This window comes from Zerene cesonia, chromosome 19, assembly GCF_012273895.1.
Source record: "Zerene cesonia ecotype Mississippi chromosome 19, Zerene_cesonia_1.1, whole genome shotgun sequence".
NCBI lineage: Eukaryota > Metazoa > Arthropoda > Insecta > Lepidoptera > Pieridae > Zerene > Zerene cesonia.
Genome location: NC_052120.1, coordinates 8,853,049 through 8,872,927, shown reverse-complemented (window position 1 = coordinate 8,872,927; position 19,879 = coordinate 8,853,049). Strand labels below are relative to the sequence as shown.

Below are 19,879 nucleotides of genomic sequence, written 5' to 3'. Positions count from 1 at the left end.
AAAATAATTTTTCCAACAGTTTCTGAGATCAGCACGTGAACCATACAAATAAACTCTTCAGCGTTATAATATTAGTGTAGATAAGGAAAACGTTCATTTATTCGTAAATAAATTCTTATTAAAGCATCGAAGAATTAATTACAGTATATACAGAGAGATAACACTAAGAAACGTGTGATAATGTTCCCTGTATCGGACAAGCCATTTTCGGTGGTGGTGTGCGTGATCGCCGCGAAGGTTCTGGAAGAGAATGCCGCTGTGCTCATACATGAGTGCTTCTTGTGGGTATCTTTAATAATAAAAGTTGTTATATAGCTGCACCCCGCGGTTTCACCCGTGTAAGTACGTATCCCGTAGGAAGATCGGGTTAAAAAGATGCCTTTATGTTATTTCAGTTGTCCAGCTACTACGTCAAGTCTATGTACCAAATGTCATTGGAATCCGTTCAGTAGTTTTTGCGTGAAAGAGCGACAAACGCACACACATCCGTACAAACTTTCTCATTTATTAGTAGGATAAATAAACAATTAAATCATAAAAAGAGAATTTAAATCTGTAGATAATAATGTATCTTACATAATCTTACATGAGAGAAGTCTAAATTTATGAATGCGTGGTCAAAGAAAATTTCTATGGGAAAAATGATTCACCGCGGTAAAAACTAGCTTATTGTCTTTCTATAGCCTCCTAGCTTTCTCCAGACACAAAAATATAAAGCCGTTCTATTGCGACGTGACAGAAGGACAAACAAACAAACACACTGGTATTTTTAATATTGTGAATAATTCTAAATTCAGATTCGCTTGGCCCGTTCTTAAAAAAACCATAGCCCTGGAGTATGAATGCACACTGAAACAGAAATGTCAACAATTGCTACGAGTTGCTCGTCGTCTATTCACACAAGTTGGTATAAGATTTTGCACGTATTGAAATTTAATAAACACATCACTGTGGCGTTTATGCCTTAACTGTCTGTATTTCTACGTTATCTGTGACGTAAGAAAAGGAAGAGATTCAAAAAAAGACCGTTAAGATTTTCATACTGGATAAGTTTTATGTTTTTATATTACAGTATTTTAAACCAATAACCATGTAAATTTGTGTGATTGTCTGTATTAAGTCGGTAACTGTGGACTGGTAAGATTGTCAATAAACTATTATAAACACATTCAGCAAGTGCTTTAAATTATGAATGGGACACATAAAAATCCAAATTTTTTTATAATAGCAGTTAATTGCGCTTTATCCACAAATTTTTCATAATTGTTCTACATCAGGTAGCGTCTTTGGAGACGTTACTTCAAATAGCTATGGACCAAGCGAAGCAATTGACGAAAGCTGAATACTGTTCCGTGTTATTAATTGATATGGAGCGTATGGAGTTAGTCCAGAGGATATCCAATTCATCGAATGAGGTGTGCTGTTGTGAAACTTATTTCCCTAAAGAAAAATAACTTCTATCTATATATTTTTAAAATAGGTAGTTTTGGACGAAGCGTTAGAGAAAATGGTTTATTTTTTTATCGATATTTTATATATTTGACTCGGATACATACTATCTTATTGTATACATTTTATTTAAAATACACCAAACAATAATAATTGTATTTAAAATAATTGGTTTTAATTCTATTCGAAGAGTTTTTACTTGATTCAGAATGCTTACATAAAAATATATCTGCACTATTTATTGATAGATATTTTAAAATATCTATACATAATTATAATAATAACATATAAAAATCATGTCATTAGGAAGACCGAGAGGGTTCAGAGCGTCGTTTTCCAATGAATGTGGGAATAACTGGCCAAGTAATAAGTACTGGGTCACTTATCAATTGCAAAAATGGCAAAGAGCATCCAGCGTTCAACCCGCAAGTGGATTGCTATCCTGGCGTTGAATGCAAGTTAGTTTTGTGCAATCTTCATTTAAAATTTGGACAATTAGACCCATAGTATATGGAAGCACTTGGTAATTTTATATGCTTCATAATTTTATACGCTTTGAAGACACTAATTCCTAGAGAAGATCAGGGATTGTCGATGTTTCTTAAATAAAATATGATTATAAATGTATTAGGTATTATTTGAGTTGTAGGATAAAATCATTATAAAAAAGGAAGAAGTTAATTGAAGAAACTATTTAGATATTTATTACTATATTATCCATGACAGAACTGTTTGCTCTTTGCATTTTGCACCACATAGATATAAATATATCGGTATCTGTGGGTATATGTATATCTGTGTAGCCCTCTGTTTCTCCTAGATCGATCCTATGTTTTCCAATACGTGAACAAACCGGTATCATCGGTGTCGGTCAGTTGATCAATAAAATCAATGATCCATACTTTGACACGATGGACGAGGAAATGGCTCTTGCGTTTAGCATATACTGCGGTGTCTGTATCATGCACTCTGTGGTCTACCAGAAGATACAGGAGGCGCATATCAGAAACGCGTTAGCCAACGAACTCGTTATGTACCATATGAAGGTGTGTTTTTGGCTCTTTATTACATGTTGGTAAACGTACCACACCCTTTTTAACCTTAGTTTGTATTCTAGGGTTAGTAGAGTAAATTTAATTATACACAGAGCAAAAAAGTAAGGGTTGTTATATATCCCTTTTTATTTCATTATTTTCACTAATGGTATAAAGGGAATATTAATAAAATATTATTTAATAGCTGCGCCCTGTGGTTCTTCCCCGCTTAAGTCCGTATCCCGTAGGAATATTGGGATAAAAAGTTGCAAAAGCTGTCTACGTACCAAATTTCATTGCAATCGGTTCAGTAGTTTTTGCGTGAAAGAATAACAAACACACACACATCCTTATAAACTTTTGCATTTATAATATTAGTAGGATTCTGGTTTAGGTAGAGTAAATTTTTATTATAATTAAACAAATATCAATAAGGTAAGGGTTGCTATAAATTCCAATTCATTTTTTTCACAAACAATAGAAGATACTATTAATATAATGTTATTTATCATCATTCACAAGGCGTAACTAGTCATACTTCAGTAGTGGAAATATCTGTTGGATGTATTCAGTTTCATCAACTCCTTAGTTGTATCAGTACCGATACAACTAACGAGTTGATGAAACTGAAAACACAAGCAGTTTTATGATGAACAACAAGCGTGAAGTAGAGTATCATTTTATCAATTTCAAGGTTGGCGATACAGAAGTGGCTCGCCTTCTCGAATGTTCTGGATTCCACAACCACCCGCATCTAACGAGCTTGCACTTTAATATTCGCGCGTTGCCTTTACGAGAGTTGCCTTGTTATGTTTTGAAGATGTTTTCTGATCTCGGTTATGATAAAAGGTATGAAGTAGATGTTATGTAAGTTTTTTACTTGCAGGTGCTAGGATAACTGTAAATTTGGTTTTTGTTATTTGTATATGGAGTAGAAATATACAATACTAGCTGCGCCCCGCGGTTTCACCCGCGTAATTCCGTATCCCGTAGGAATATCGGGATAAAAAGTAGCCTTTATGTTATTCTTGTTGTCCAGCTATCTACGTAGCAAATTTCATTGCAATCGGTTCACTAGTTCTTACGTGAAAGAGCAACAAACACACGAACATCCTTACAAACTTTCGCATTTATAATATTAGTAGGAGTAGGATAGGATAGGATAGTAGGATGTATTACGAAATGTGACGAATCAAAAGTAAAACATGGAGTGGTTTCCGTACAGATTTTTATATCAATTTCTTCTTATAACTTTGTGGATTTACTACAACAAGAATCAAATTCTTCAGATTTAACTTGAAAAAGCACAAACTGGCTCGATTCATTTTACACGTAAAAAAAGGCTATAGAGATGTGCCCTACCACAGCTGGGTGCATGCCTTCAACGTAGCCCAATGGGCATATGCTGCGTTGATCAACTATAAGTTAGTTCAACAAGGTTATTTTAGGCAAGTATTTGAATAAAAGTTGAGTATTTAATAGTATCTGTTTTTCGTCCCGCTTATAGTTTAGCAGTATGCTCGTTACCTTTTACCGTGGTTGCCTGGAAGAGATCACTTCTAAGTGATAAGGCCGCCAAACAAATTGTTCGCTTTATTTTATTCATTATTATTATTATCTCTAAGTTTCCTTCTATGTACAATCTTGTTGAAGAGTTAAATAAATAAATAAATAAATATATGTTGGATAAAGAAAGGGTTGATGTATATCTATGGAATGTATACGTAAATAGAATATAACAACTTGAGAAGAAACTTGTGGCTTCTTTCAGTTTTATCACCTTAATTTTGAGTCTAAAAACAACTGTAATCATTTATTATTTTACACTTGCAGTGAATTGCAAGGCTTAATGTATTTAATAGCCAGCCTGGTACATGATATGGACCATCGTGGTACAACTAACAGCTTTCAAATACAGGGGCGTGAGTACATTTCCTTTACGATATTCGTAGATTAAAGCCTGAAAAATAGAACTTTCTAGAAATTTTCAGGCGCTTCTTATCAATAGTTATAGAACGATCTGATGTAGTGATGCATAGCATAAAAAAAACCATTTTCCGCTCCAAATTCGCGGTTTTTATCCAGTGAATTAAAATAGAGAAAGGAAGAAAGGAAGAAATTCGTTCGAATGAAAATGAAGTGTTTAGAAACAGCGTGACGAATTAAAAAACAACAATTTCCAATATATTGACGCAAATTAATCTATAGAAACAACACTAGCCGCGCTGTACTCGAGCGAGGGTAGCGTGATGGAGCGGCACCACCTCGCGCAAGCGATGTGCGTGCTCAATACAGAAGGGTGCGATATACTGGAGTCTCTGCCGCGAAGGGACTACGATAGGGCCATTATGATGCTAAGGGACTATATCCTGGCCACGGATTTGGCTAATTATTTCAAGTATTTCGCGATTTTTGGTTTTTGCTTTTTGTTGTGCCCTTTTTGTGAGTAGATTGCTTGTGCATAGATAATAGCATACCACAGATAACATAATACTTTAACTGTATCAGTAATATGTTTTTGTGTTATTATTATATTTGAAGCAGTCATATACAATTTAAAAGCGCTTTTAGAAATTTGAACGAATATCGTGCGATATCGTTGGACTTCCAAAAGGGCAACCGCGGCCACGTGAACGCGTTACAGTCGCTGCTCATTAATGCAGCTGACCTCAGCGATCAGCTCAAGGACTGGGGCTGCGTTAAGAAGACTGCCGTGAGAATCAAATAATATTGTTTTTATCTAAATATATATAACTGAAAGGTGACTGACATAGCGATCTATCAACGCACAGTCCAAACCACTGGACGGATCGGACTGAAATATACAGATACATCTTATGACGTAGGCATCTGCTAAGAAAGGAATTGATGAATTCTACCCGCAAGGGGATGAAAGTTTTAAGGATGAAAATTCATTGAGACCGCGCGGGTGAAGCTGCGGGCAACAGCAAGATATAACATAACGTATAATGTTGATTTGTAGCATCTTCTGGAATACTTTAAATTCAAATATCTTTTGAAAGACTAAACCGATTGCAATGAAAAACTAAATATTAGTTCAAGTTACTCTCAATCGTTGTGATTCGTAAATTTTACTTAATTTTATGTGATACCCGGACGAATAAACCAACAAACAGATACAAATTCAAAAAATACTGGAAATAGCTAAAAAAGTTTGCTATTTTGTTTATGTAGAAAAACGACCTTTCTGTAGTAGTTTTTTTTTATATATACATAGATTTAGGTGGTTACATTCTTGGAATAAAGCGTTTTTACATCACCACCCCTTTTTACATCAGGCGGCGGTGTTAAGCGAGTTCTTCAAACAAGGTGACGTAGAGAAGAGTAGGGGGGATCTCCCCCCCAGCATCATGGATAGAGAGAAATGCTTCATACCGGACTTGGAGATACAGTTCTTGAGTACCACTTGCATTCCTTTGTTTGAGTGAGTTACCTACATGAATAGTTTTCGCCTTTTATAATATGCGGGTAATTAGAGGAGGACGACAATGGTGTATGGAGGCGCATATCCTGTTCTTCACCCTTCTCAATACTTTCCTTTATTCTCCTCGTCGATCCTTTCTTAATACCTTTCGAATTAATATTCGGTAATCCATTTGTAGAGGCCCAAGGTCTGCAATGGACCTTACGCCTCTCAAAATGTTCATGGGCGGTGGTAGGCGACCCACCAGCTACATTGCCGACGATGACATATTGTGAAAAATATAATTGTTATATATACAGAAACATATTATTCCGCATGATTAAACAAAATTTCACCCGGTTTGTTCGGACTTGAAAAGCCTGAAAACTTGTTGGTTATGATACATTCATTTTGTTATTTCAAATGAAGTGTTGAGCGATCTCTATGACTATACGAAATAAAAGCATAGACGTACCATAAAAGAGTAAGAATAAAATCAATTTTCATGCTAAATTTTATTAAATTGCAAATATATAAATTTTTGCTTCCCCTTGCAGCAAATTCGCTTCAAATTACAGTTCTTTTAATGAAGGCAAAATGCTTCCAGGGTCTTGGGTAGAATTATTCCAAAAGCGGCGATATGTTTAAAAATCATTGAGAATCACATAGAGAGATGGGACGCAGCAAAGCCTGTGTTCGCTGAGGTAATACTGATACTAACTATCCTCCACTATATAAAGCAGTAGTCGTAGTAGTGGCGTAGTGTAGCGGGGTAGGGGGGAGCGGCACTTTTTAAATGCAATATTTTACAGTAAATAATAAAATGTATTTTGTAAATACTTTAACCATTTCATATTTTTAGTCCAACTATAAATTCGGACCGATTGAAAAATGCACGAATTTTTCATTACTCATTCTGTGACGGATTCGGGGAAGCCCCTTTGAATTGTTTTATTAAGATAATGGCAATACAGTCTATACTGACTGCGGGGGTTCCCCGTATATTATATATTATATTAAGAGAGCGGCAAAATTGTCTCTTGCCCCGGGCAGCCGATACCCACGCTACGCCATTGAGTAGTAGCATGTAGTATTAATTCTGATTTATGACCCTCGCTCGCTTTGAGCTGGTTCGGTTTATAAAATAAACTAGAGGTGCTACAAAACAAAAATTTAATTAGAATCAATTTGTTTTCTACCACTAAGGTACCGATAACTGCTGGCTTATCTGTGTTACTAAGTCCAGAGTTAGATGTTTTGATAGAGCAAAATCTCAAGGAAAAGGAAAGGCTGAGACTTGAAGCCGAGGCGGAAGGAAACGCGTAGTCATTCCAGATTAAATATTCTATTCTATATATTTTAGACGTAATTTTATCGTTGGCATTGATGAGAATCGTGTGTTGTTTGTTTAATAATAAATTATTTTAAAGTCTGTGGTGATTGATTTTTAAAAGTAAATTTTTAACAATTTTTCAATATTTAGTAAGAAGCTCTTTCTTCTTAATAATACGAGAGAGTCGTGTTATGTCGATTTCGATTTTATTATCTTAAATATTTATAAACTGTGCCTCGCGGTTTCACCCGCATCGTAGCTTATAATATATTCCATCCATCTTCATATATGGACTTTTCCACGCAGAAAAATATTCTCAATTCGAACCAAGTAGTTACTGATATAAGCTCATTTAAACGAATATACCCTTCTGTTTTATATTATTAATATATACTTTGCCAATATATTTTTGTATCGTTATAGTAGTGAATAACAATAACAAAAAAAAAAAAACTAATAAATCTTGGTACACATTTATTTATATAACATTTGTAAATAAATAAAAACACTTACAATGGAAATGCATCACAAATTTAGCCTTAGAAATTTCCACAATATTATATTGGTAACAAAAATAATGTTGGTAATAATTGAGAAACTTATAGTTTCTTTGAAAAATAAATACAAGTTCCGACATCAACTTAAGTAAACATTACCACAGTATAGAGAGAAATATACAGTTGTACAACGCCTTTGATTTAGTATTAAGCAGAAAACGTTAACAAACAAACGAAATGTGTTAACACAAGATGGCGATTTCTAATCTCTTACAGCACAATTCAATTTTAACAAAATCATTATATATTTGATTTATTTTTGACATATACATAGCATAAAACAATGTCGCTTTTCGTCTGTGTCTGTCATTCAAGAGAAAGGTTTATATGTATGATACATACGTAATTTCACCCGTGCGAAGCCGGAGTGGGTCGCTAGTATAATATAAGATACCTACAAATAATAAACATTGCTGTGACAGCCCCTAAACGGTGTCCCGAATGGCGTATGTAGCTCGGGCTCGTCCTCACACGATCGACTTGCAGAAACGTGTTCGTTGAACAGCTGTATGGCTTATTAGACTGTGGCATAACTTTAGTAACACTAATATATCAAGAGTACAATATAAAAATCTGGCAAATAAAAAAGAGGAAAAACGAAAAAAAAAATATTAACCAATAAGACCGTTTTCCTTTGGTTGAATTAGTTCGTTTATAAATTCCTTCATGATACACTCCAATTCTGCTTTCGCTTCTTCTTCTCTGTAAAAGAAAAATAAATTAACAATACATTTTTACGTCACTTGTTGAAAATTTTTTTTCGTCGGGTGGGACACTTGAAGCCTATAGAGTAGAAGAGATTCTATTGCTGAGGCGGGATCACGGGCGGCCGAGAGGCTGGGCGTTACTACGGTTTGGCAAATCCTAAAACCTAAGCGTCACGACGTTTGATGATACATATATAGGTATTAAGATTCTCTATATCTACTAACTAGCTGCGCCCCGCGGTTTTTTTTTTTCGTAAGTCCGTATCCCGTAAGAATATCGGAATAAAAAGTTTACTATATGGTATTCCAGTTGTCCAGCTGTCTACGTACCAAATTTCATTGCAATCTGTTCAGTAGGTTTTGCATGACAGAGCAACAAACGCACACACACATCCTAACAAACTTTTATAATATTAATAGGATAAATAAAAGAATGAATCAAATTTAGATTCTTCTTTTCTTTTCAGAGCAATCAATTTGTTTTTATCTTTCTTTAAAAAATAAAAATAATTTTTGCTATGTATTCTTTCCTTTGATGGAAATGCATTTAAGAGTTTTAGATTTTTTTATTGAAAGCACTAAATTCACTAGCTTCACTGAAAGAGTTTTTCAAATCGGACCAGTAGTTCCTAAAATTAGTGCGTTCAAACAAACAAACAAACAAAATTATTTGATTTTAAATTATAATATTAGTACAGATGAACGCAAAAAAGAATATCAAATTTCATTTCATTTATCATCAAGTTTTTAAGTTAGCCATCCTTTTTTTAAGTCAGTCAAATCGTCCTCACCCCTGTCCCTTGCTGGCAGCCAGTTCGGAATAGTACTTAAGCTTAGGTTCAGTGCCGCTGGTGCGCAGCACCACGCTGAGTCCGCGCGCACACTTGAACATTATCATCTCGCCGCTGGTGTACGGCTGGTCTAGCCCAGTGCCAGCTACACCTGTAATGTTAATTAGATCTTTCCTATAAATAACGCTAACGACCGGACGGAGGGATGTCAATACCAGGTCTGGTAAAAAATGGACAGATAGGCAACAATCTATATTTATAAAAGAAAATGGTGTTAGTTACACTATTTATATCTCAAGGACGGATTAACCGATTTGGCTGAAAATTTGTGTAGAGGTAGCTTAGAACCAGGAGACGGACATAGGACAGTTTGTATCTAGAAAATCCCACGGGAACGAGAACGTGAGAGGAAATCCCCGGGTCTATCTTTCCCTATCTCTCCTGCGACCACGCGGGCAAAGCCGCGGGCGGAGCTAGTTTCCTATAAAACACAAAAATCACGATAAAAATATAATTCAGTCGAATTGAGAAAGTCCTTAAGTTTTTGAGGAATCGGTTGAAAACATATTATAAGAATGCTGCTCGCCCCGGCTACGTCCGAATAGTTTTATTATTTATCATAATTGATATATGAGCTATCCTATCTTTAAAGTTAGATAATCGGTTTAGTATTTTAAGTTTTTATGTGGGAGTCGAGGACGCTTTGGCACGAATTGGGCCAGCTAGTACCGGGAAAGTACCGCACCTCCACAGAAAACCGGCGTGGATCAGTAGCATGCTACTGTTTTTCGTACGTTGAGTGAGGGAGCCGGAGGGCCCCTTTTTTCTGGTGGTCAATCCATATCCAATCTGCGAATGTTCATGGGCGGTGGTGATCAGGGCCGTCTTATACTGTGCTGGGGCCCTTGGGCACACAAGAATTTGGGGCCCTTTTGGAATGTAAAGAAAGTAAAATACATTTTTTTACTGTGATCTGCTTTATGCTTAATGATTTTGGAAGTTTTTCCGTGATTTCTTTTTGAGCTAAAACTTTTTTTCTCTTTTATGAACCACTTAGATATGTTCTTTTCTATTAATTTTACCCAAATTACAATAAACAAAATTGAATCACGACACTTCTGTGAAAATAAGTGATATAATAACTGTAGGTAAAAAGTTCCGACTGAAAGTTTTTCATAATTTATCCGGGGATTCCCCCAAGCCATAGACAAAGTCGACATTTTTTTGGTCGCTTGAATTTGGCATTGGAGCGGTTTGCATGGATGATCGCTAGATTGTGTTCTTAGTAAATTAGGTAGGATGCGTTCAGAAATACTTTTAAATTACTGAAAAACTGAATAAAAAATCAAATGATATGTAACTTGAAAATAGACATTATAGACTCTAGATTATAAAATTTATAAACTCAAGTAAATGTCTGGTAAGTTATATCAGACCAAAAACAGCCCTTTAGTACAGCCAAAAAGCGCACTAAGTTTAAATTAAGCAAGAAGCTACCGTGTCTATATACCGCACACAACCGAGACCCCGTAGGCTTGATGTCACTCAAATTCATATAAATATATTGATTGGAATAAATCTGAAAATAATCGATATTCGGGCATTGAGAAAAGTGTAATGAGTATTTTGAGATTAAATGTAAGAGAAATTGTCGGCCCTTCGGGGCCCTCTGAGGATGGGGGCCCTGGGCACTGGCCCCTTGTGCCCTTATGGTAAAGACGGTACTGGTGGTGATCACTTTCCATCAGGCATAAAAAAAGAGTCCATAGCGGACAAAACAAAATTGTCTTTGGAATTTAATAATAAAGAAACATACTGTTGGCTGAATTTGTATATATTACGTTCAAAGACCGAAAAATTATCTGACATCACTTTACGGTCGGTCGGAAATGCCATAACGGGTCCTGAACCCTAATTTGCTAACTATAATACGACGGACAGACGTTTCTTGTATTGTTTTGAATACAATTCTTATGGTGAACCATTTTCCTATATAACTATGACTTAAAAAAAAAACCTGCCATGATATAAAAAAACAAGAAATAAAAATAAAATAGCTTATAACTATGAAATAATTCAAGATTCCTGCTCTGACATGAAAAATAACTAAAGAGAATAAATAAACAACTCACTGGTTTCGCTTTTGTCATCACTCTCTTTCGGTATTTGCACGCCCGCGGTGAAATCATTTATAAAAACCACATCAGTTTGACCGACTTTCTTGGGGTACTGGAAATAACAAATATGTATAATCCTATCTTACGAATATTATAAGCGTGAAGGATTGTAAGTATGGATGTTTGATATTCTTTCACGCAAAAACTACTGAACCGATTGCAATGAAATTTGGTACGTAGACAGGTGGACAACTGGAATAACATATAGGCAACTGGAATAACATATAGCAATAATTTGGTTATACATATCATTATTTTATTGAGAGTTAAAAAAATTATGTACATAGCGATGATTACACTACAGTAACATATATATACAGAAATGATTTTTACTACTTACTCCGCCATTTTGATATTTTCTAATCCTATTAAAAATCTTCTGAACTACAGTCGGGTCGTCGAACAAAAAGTATCCATTGTACGACACGTGGTAACCGAACTCGCGGTATAAAGCTTGCAAGTGGCCCGCTAGGGTTGTGCCTCGAGTGTATAGATGCGATGCTAGGGATGCCACCTGAAAGTTTATTTTAAATCGATAAAACTAACTGATTTTACAAAAATGTTCGCTCTGGTTGTCATTTAGTTCGGGATTCTATTAAAAATAATTTAACTTATCAAAATTTTTAGTTTTAATGTTGTTTAATATTTTAATTTATATTAATTACGATGACAATTTGTAAATTATTGACTCTTTTTGTATTGTGGGAGTCGAGCACGCTTCGGCACGAATTGGGCCAGCTCGCACCGGGGAAGTACCACACCCCCACAGAAAACCGGCGTGAAATAGTGGCATGCCACTGTGTTTCGTACGGTGAGTCGGGGAGCCGGAGGCCCGTTTCCTTTTCCTCACCCGTCCTAGTCCATTCCTTCTTTCCAGTAGTTAATCCTTTCCTTTTCCCTTACCCCATAAAAGCGAGCAGCGCATTCGCAGAGGTACTGCCTTTGCGAATGTTTATGGGCGGTGGTGATCGCTTACCATCAGGCGAACCACCAGATCAGCTGCCCGCTATGACATAAAAAAAAAAATTAAAATGAAATACACATTATATTGTGAGATTTTTATTTTTATTTACTAACTAGCTTTTGCCTGCGGCTTCGCACGCGTTAAATAGGGAGTAGTTAAATAGATGTTATTATACATATAAACCTTCCTCTTGAATCATTCTATCTTAAAAAAAAAATCAATAAAATCCACTGATGTTTTAAAGATAAACATACATGTGCATAGGGACAGAGAAAGCGACTCTGTTTTATACTATACTAGCTTTTGCCCGCGGCTTTGCACTCGTTAATTCGATGTAGTTATAGATGTTATTATACATATAAACCTTCCTCTTGAATCACTCTATTTATTAATAAAAGCTCCATTAAAATCCGTTGCGTAATTTTAAAGATTTAAGCATACGTAGGGACAGAGAAAGCGACTTTGTTTTATACTATATAGGTATATTGCCTGGCGCCTGTTGTGCTCATGAATGTTTATGTTTTAGTGTATATACATATTCTTTGTTACTTTTTGTTATCATTGGTGCACAATAAAGTGTTTTTGTTTGTTTGTTGTTTGTTATATAGAGATAATTACTTGAACAGCGGCGGAAACACCATCTTTGTCCGGTACTTCAGAGCTGCACATGTAACCTATGGCCTCTTCGAACGCGAATAACGGCACTTTGCCTTTTCCCTTTAAAAGCAGCGTCGCGTTACCTGCACGGATGTACCAGGATGTATAAATAACAAATTTCGTTAAATTTCAGAAATGTCCTATCCTACTGGTAATATTATAAATGCGAAAGTTTGTAAGGATGTGTGTGTGTTTGTTACTCTTTCACGCAAAAACTACCGCTGCGATTGGAATAAAATTTGGTGCGTAGATAGCTGGACGAATAACACATAGGCAACTTTTTATCCCGAAATTCCTACGGGATACAGACTTACGTGGGTGAAACGGCCGGGCGCAGTTGGTTTCCTATATATCCAAAGTTTATAAGCTGTCTATTTGTTTGTCCAATAAATTACAATGATGTAAGTTTTATTTGTCTCCTTTCTTTGTCTTTAATGTTAATTAAGTGCACAATAAAGAATAAATAAATAAATAAATGAAAATACAATATTCAGAAATATTTCCTCTATTTCGGAAGTTTATAAACTAGTGTATTTTTTTTATTAATATCAGGTTAGACAAGACAAAGATCTATTCTAACGAGATCACTATATCACTAATTTATCATATGTTCATGCATATAGAATTATTAATGTGGAATAAATTGTTATATAAATATAATCGGCGGGACACACACATATATATATGTTAGTAGGATAGGATATTTGTTTGGATGTTTGCCCGTGAATCACACTGAAATTACGGATTTTGATGAAATTTCGTACATAAAATGAAAAAAAAAAATTAGAAATTTTTGTATTTTTGCTTAGAAAAAGCCAAAAAATGCTTCCAACTCACCCATCCACTTGAATCCCGTCAAGGTCTCAACAAATCTCGCTTTCCCCCCACAAACGGCACTCAACATTTTGGAGCTAACGAAGCTAGCTAGCATGTAGCACCTGTCCTCGCCCGTGGCGTTGTTTGCTTGGTACTGGTGCAGCATCCACCATCCCAACAGAGTTCCCATCTCGTTGCCGGTGAAAACTTTCCATGATCTGGATGTTTTAGAAATATTTATCACTTTTATAGCATTTATTAAAAAAGAAGCGGTGTCGGTGAGAAAAAGTACTTGGTTTTGAGAAACGAAGGGGTAAAAGCGAATTTTACATTTTATTTATTCATTTATTTTATTAATTATTTAAATACATACCACTTCACTGATTATCCTATTCTTGTCTGTACTAATTGCGGAATATATCGTGATTAAAAGGTTCAAAACGAAAAAGTTTGGGATATCTACTCAAATCGCACTTATCCTGGTTATGCTAGCAAAAATGACCCAGAGACAATAATTTTATCATAGATATAGTAGAATTCGGCTGCGAAAATATAAATCGTGTAAAATATAAAAATTTCATATTACCAATTATGGTGTTTTATGTTTAATCTCATAAGGTCACATATAGGCTATGCTGGATAAATAGACACTAACAATAGTTGGTTATGTACAGAGTCATCATACTCTTTCTGTCTCTTTCTTCGAGGGAAAGAGAGGCACTTACTGAGATACCATATCTGATACCATAAAAGCTCACCCATTATCAAATTCAGCAACAGCCAATCTATCAGCATCAGGGTCGTTCACCAGCACCAACTTGGCCCCATGTCCCTCCGCCAACTTCTTGCTAAGTTCCAGGCATTCCTTCTCCTCTGGGTTCGGGAACTTTACCGTCGGAAAATCTGGGTTTGGATTCTGTTGTTCTGGCACGCTGATTGGACGCTGGTAAAAAAAATAGATGAAACGTCTTTAGACCTTAAAAGATTATAGGTTCTCTTTAAGAACCTAATTAATTTAAGGAACTTCGCGTATTTAGAACTACGGTTTAAAACAAAAGACCACAGCTTAACATAGTAATTTCTGAGCAACTGAGAAAATTCCAGTGATACCATACATATATTAAAAAACCTTTTTTTTTATGTTACAGTCGGCAATGGAGCTGGTGGGACGCCTGATGGTAAGCGCTACCACCACTCATGAACATTTAGAGATGCATAAGGTCCATTGCAGACCTTACGCTTCTACAAATGGATTGCCGGATTTTTGGGAAGGGATTAAGAAAGGATTGGCGATAGGAATAAAGGAAAGGACTGGGAAGGGTAAGGAAAAGGATATGGGCCTCCGGCTCCCCCACTCACCGAACGAAACACAGCAGAATGCTATTTCACGCCGGTCTTCTGTGGGGCTGTGGTACTTCCCCGGTGCGAACTGGCCCAATTCGTGCCGAAGCGTGCTCGACTACCACATACCGACATACCTACTTTATGTGTAGTTTAATTAAAGAACCAACCTTCAGTTGAGCAGATTCGAAAGCCTGAACCACAAACTCATAGCCGACCCCATGCATCGCGCTATACACAATCGGTATGGAGGCATTCTTATTTTGCTCCCTCACATCCAAAGACAGACTGTCGTGTATGTATGTCATGTACCGTGACGTCACATCCTCTTGGCAGTCTGTGACCAACTCGTGGTTCCTGATGTTTATTATATCCCAGTGCTCCTCAGGAATCCTAGAGATACGATTTTTTTTAGGTAAACCAAAATTAAATAATGATTTTTTTATTTTGATGCTGTTATTAACTGTTTTGAAAAGTGTTTTTGTTGATCTTCCCTAAGAATCCCGCCCGTTTCATGACTTATCTAATTAGTACTGCACTGAAATTATTTACATGTATAATATGGTCTATATCAGATCTTATATTCACACAATACTTTTTCAGGAGCGGAAATTTCACGTATACTCCAATTTAACAAACATGACCTATGGCTAATAAAATTTGCCTATGTACACAATCTTTATTAATATAAAAAAAATAGTAAACATAGTATTATTTTGTGTTTGATCTTACGCAAGTATTTTGAAATAAAAAATTTGTTAAAAAATTTAGAAATTAAAAACTTTTTAACGGATTTTAAACGCGATTTATTAATTATATTAAAACCCGACGTTTCGAACTTTTTAACGGATTTTAAACGCGATTTATTAATTTGACGTTTCGAACACTTTACAGCGAGCGTGGTCACGGGGAGACTGTATATAATAAAAAAATCGCGATTAAAATCCGTTAAAAAGTTTTTAATTTCTAAATATATAATACTCGCGTAAAATCAAACACAAAGAAAATACTATGTTAAAAAATCTTTAATTTATAATAGTAAACATATCACAAAAACACTCACTCCAAACACATCAATATTTCGTCCAAAATATTATCATCATGTGGGGCTATAACCTGAGACCCGTTGCCCCAATAGACTTTGTACCCATTATCCTCTTTGGGGTTATGAGAGGCTGTTACCATCACGCCACCAGCCGTTCCGTACAGTATCGTTGCATATGATACTAGTGGGGTGGGACATACAGACGAAAAGAGATACACGGGTATAGAAGATGACACGAACACTTTGGCCGTGAGTTCTGCGAATCTGAAAGTATTTTTGTTCAAATTGGTTAATGTAAATGAATATTTCATTAATATATTTAATGTAAGAATTGGTGATTACTTTAGATTATGCATCTAAGAGAAAGTGTGATGATGAATTCATGAGTATGTTGTAATCTGTAAAATGCTGTATTAGAGCTTTTTATTGATTGTGTTTTGTTTGATTGATAGTTTCAATTTATTTTTTGTTCACTTTTTACACTAATTCCTTGATCTTGCGATATATCAACTTTTATCTGAAAACCTCTTCAATAGAATCGATAAAACATTGTATGAGTAAGGTCAATGTTCTTGCTGATAACAATACAACTTGATAGTTGCCTGTTTATTTCTGTTGGAATAGTATGATGTAACATTAATCTTTATACGAACAATAAATTATTCATTATCTTGAACAATTACGATATTTTTATATAACATATATCTTGACAAACAAAATTAATAAAAAAGCTTTTTAATGCATACTCATATTATAAAGTCAAATAGTTTGTATGTTTGTTTGAACGCGCTAATCTCAGGAGCTACTGGAACAATTACAATTTTTTTTCTTAATTTATTAATTTATTTCTGAGTGCTATAATTATATATTGCTATAATTTATAATTTGTACCACGAGCAAATCCGGGGCGTATTGCTATTAAAAACTATTATAAGAAGTGAAGTCCCGTGTCCCCTAGTGGGGTATGGGGCAGATGATGTACATCCGTTTCACTGATCGATTTTCTTTAGGGACAAGTAGGTGATCAGCCTTCTGTGTCCTGCCAGACCGAGACATTTTTTTTTGTGAGTCCCCACCGGGAATTGAACCCAGGACCCCTCGGTTCTACGCTCACGCGTTGACCACTGTACCAAGGAGGCGAAACTATTATACCAATTAAAATAAGTTATCAAAGAGTCTAGAGTTACACAAAGTATAGTAGATCACTTCTAAGTGATAAGGCCGCCAAACAAATTGTACGCTTTATTTTACTCATTATTATTATTATCTCTAAGTTTCCTTCTATGTACAATGTTGTTGAAGAGTTAAATAAATAAATAAAAGTATTACAATTTATTTTGTTGATGTGTTATCATTTGAGGATATTATCTAAAATTCTTGATACTGATGTCTGCGGCTTATAAAAGTTATAGCATAATAATACTAAAAAAAATTAAGAAATAAAATGTGCATTTATTGTTTGATAAATTGACAATTGATTGGAAGTGCTATTCAAGTCAAAAGACCATAATATTTTCAAGTTATGTATTGACTCGAAATATCATCTTTAAGAAATTTAATCATATTTCATTAGAATGATTAGAGATGAACAGATATCTGGTATTTATCTAGTATCTGGCCTATCCTGCAAATACTTTCTATACCTTTTATCTAATTACATAGTATAATTTTGTCGGATATCTAGCTCTACAGCTACAGAATTGGATTATATGGTATCTGGTTAAACTGTTCTTGTTTCATAAAATTAAATAAAATAATTATAATTTTCGTAATAAATGAATAGGACTACCTTTTGCTATTATATCTGCCATCAAACCCAACCACAAATCCATTGTTTAGTTGACTCTTGGAACAAACTCGTTTTAAATAAGAACACAAACCCTGAAAATAACAATTGAGTAACCAACATTGGATGTATGTGTAATATATTTATCTACCAATAAGTGTGAATATCTATACTAATACTATAAATCTGTAGAGTTTGTTTGTTTGTTTGAACGCCCTTATCTCAGGAACTGGTCCTTCTGTGTAGTACTTGGTATTGAAAAATTCTTTCAGTTTTAGATAGCCCATTTACTGAGGAAGGCTTTAGGATATGTATGTTCCACAAGCGAAGCCAGGGTGGACCGCTAGTTATTAACTATCCGTAAACCACAGCATCAATCGCGTAGTACCCGAGTAAAAAGTAGTCTATGAGCTAATCCAGACTACAATCTATCTCTGTACCAAATGTCATACATATATGATAAGCTGTTTTAGCGTGAAAGAATAACAAACATCCATAAATCCTTCCATCCATCTACGCATCCATACTTACAAACTTACCTGTTTATAATGTTAGTAGGATAAATGACTACATTAATTATCATGAATTTTTATTTTCATCTGAATATCAGATTTTGTATTATATGGAAACCTAAAAAAATATTATAGCTTAATTTCTTCATAGGCTTTCTATACAAACTTACTTGAGCTGTCTGCAGAACAACAACATCATTCATGCACATATAACCAGCTCCCATTCTCCCCCGCAGACCGGCAGTGCCAAACTTCTGCCGTTTCAACATCGTCTTCTTCAGCTTTTCCCATCTTGCGTTTTTTATATCATCTAACACTTCTGCCCTTGTTTTGGGATTCTGTAGGAATATATTGAAATGTACAATTGCTTGACAATTTTTTACTTTTTAGGAAGGCAGTTGTGGGGTGATAAAATTATTTATTTACGGATGTGTGTTACATAAAAGTGTGTTTGTGTGTGTGGTTGTAATTCAAACAATTATTTCTACTGTAGCTTTTAAAATATTGAATTATCTTTGGTTTGTCAATATTTTAGTATATGTAATTAAGTTATAGGGTCAGCTTACAGTATTGCATGTTAAGAATAAATGAAAATTAGCAAAAAATATAAATTCACCTTTAAATCACTGGTATAGCCTTGTATCCATTAAATATAATCAATTCAAACTTGAATGAGTGTAATTAATTACTTCGAAATAACCATATTTATTTAGTGCTTATGTATTTTTAAAGTGTTAAATGAGAAATAAATAAGTGGAAGAACAGATATCTTAAATTGAAAATGAGATTAAACCAATAATTTATTAGATTTATAAACTTACACAAAAAAAGAGACAACAATCTTGCCGAATGAATATTAAGTAAATTATTGAAAAACAAACCTTATCAACATTAAGCCAACTTTCGACCGCTGTGTCTAATTTTATATCACCACTATTACACGCAGACATCTTTACTTTAAACTGAGATCAATTTAAATTTCACACAATCTTCTTTAAAGATAATGTCCGTAATATCTCGATATTTCCTTGAACCCGGTACGTTTTATGTGTAGTAATAATATGATATTAGGATAGTTTTTCATAAACAATTGTTTAAGCAAAAAACAGCCTCGTCAGCTAAAACTGCAATTTATGTTTATCGATATGAAGCTGTTATACAGCTCAGTTATATTACATGGCATGTAAAATAAACTAATAACTATTCAAAACTATGGTCTTCGTCTGTCTCTTGATATCAATATTGTGATATGATATTTGAAGTTTGAACCACCCGGTAAGAAACAT

The 19,879-nt window shown here is 34.8% G+C and overlaps 2 protein-coding genes across 2 annotated transcripts in view; one reads left to right on the top strand and one right to left on the bottom strand.

Moving 5' to 3' along the window:
* Positions 1-7,276, top strand: part of LOC119834443 (cGMP-dependent 3',5'-cyclic phosphodiesterase-like) — a 9,969-nt gene extending 2,693 nt beyond the window's left edge. The window contains exons 4-16 of the mRNA XM_038358804.1: positions 145-281; positions 798-903; positions 1,278-1,425; positions 1,760-1,907; positions 2,270-2,495; positions 3,178-3,332; positions 3,773-3,931; positions 4,317-4,405; positions 4,692-4,881; positions 5,055-5,196; positions 5,783-5,928; positions 6,515-6,611; positions 7,114-7,276. Of these exons, the coding sequence (XP_038214732.1) occupies positions 145-281; positions 798-903; positions 1,278-1,425; positions 1,760-1,907; positions 2,270-2,495; positions 3,178-3,332; positions 3,773-3,931; positions 4,317-4,405; positions 4,692-4,881; positions 5,055-5,196; positions 5,783-5,928; positions 6,515-6,611; positions 7,114-7,233 (1,863 nt within the window). The 3' untranslated portion in view covers positions 7,234-7,276. The remainder of the gene's footprint in view (positions 1-144; positions 282-797; positions 904-1,277; positions 1,426-1,759; positions 1,908-2,269; positions 2,496-3,177; positions 3,333-3,772; positions 3,932-4,316; positions 4,406-4,691; positions 4,882-5,054; positions 5,197-5,782; positions 5,929-6,514; positions 6,612-7,113) is intronic.
* Positions 7,277-7,700: 424 nt separating this feature from the next.
* On the bottom strand, positions 7,701-19,871 carry LOC119834560 (glucose 1,6-bisphosphate synthase). The gene is made up of 12 exons (XM_038358956.1): positions 19,475-19,871; positions 18,764-18,931; positions 18,085-18,176; positions 16,314-16,559; positions 15,421-15,643; positions 14,668-14,852; positions 13,931-14,127; positions 13,055-13,176; positions 11,813-11,986; positions 11,428-11,524; positions 9,296-9,446; positions 7,701-8,499 (listed from the first exon to the last, which is right to left on the bottom strand). Exons 1-12 carry the CDS (start codon positions 19,541-19,543, stop codon positions 8,409-8,411), a joined length of 1,815 nt encoding a protein of 604 aa, XP_038214884.1. The 5' UTR covers positions 19,544-19,871; the 3' UTR covers positions 7,701-8,408.
* Between the last annotated feature and the right edge of the window lie 8 nt (positions 19,872-19,879).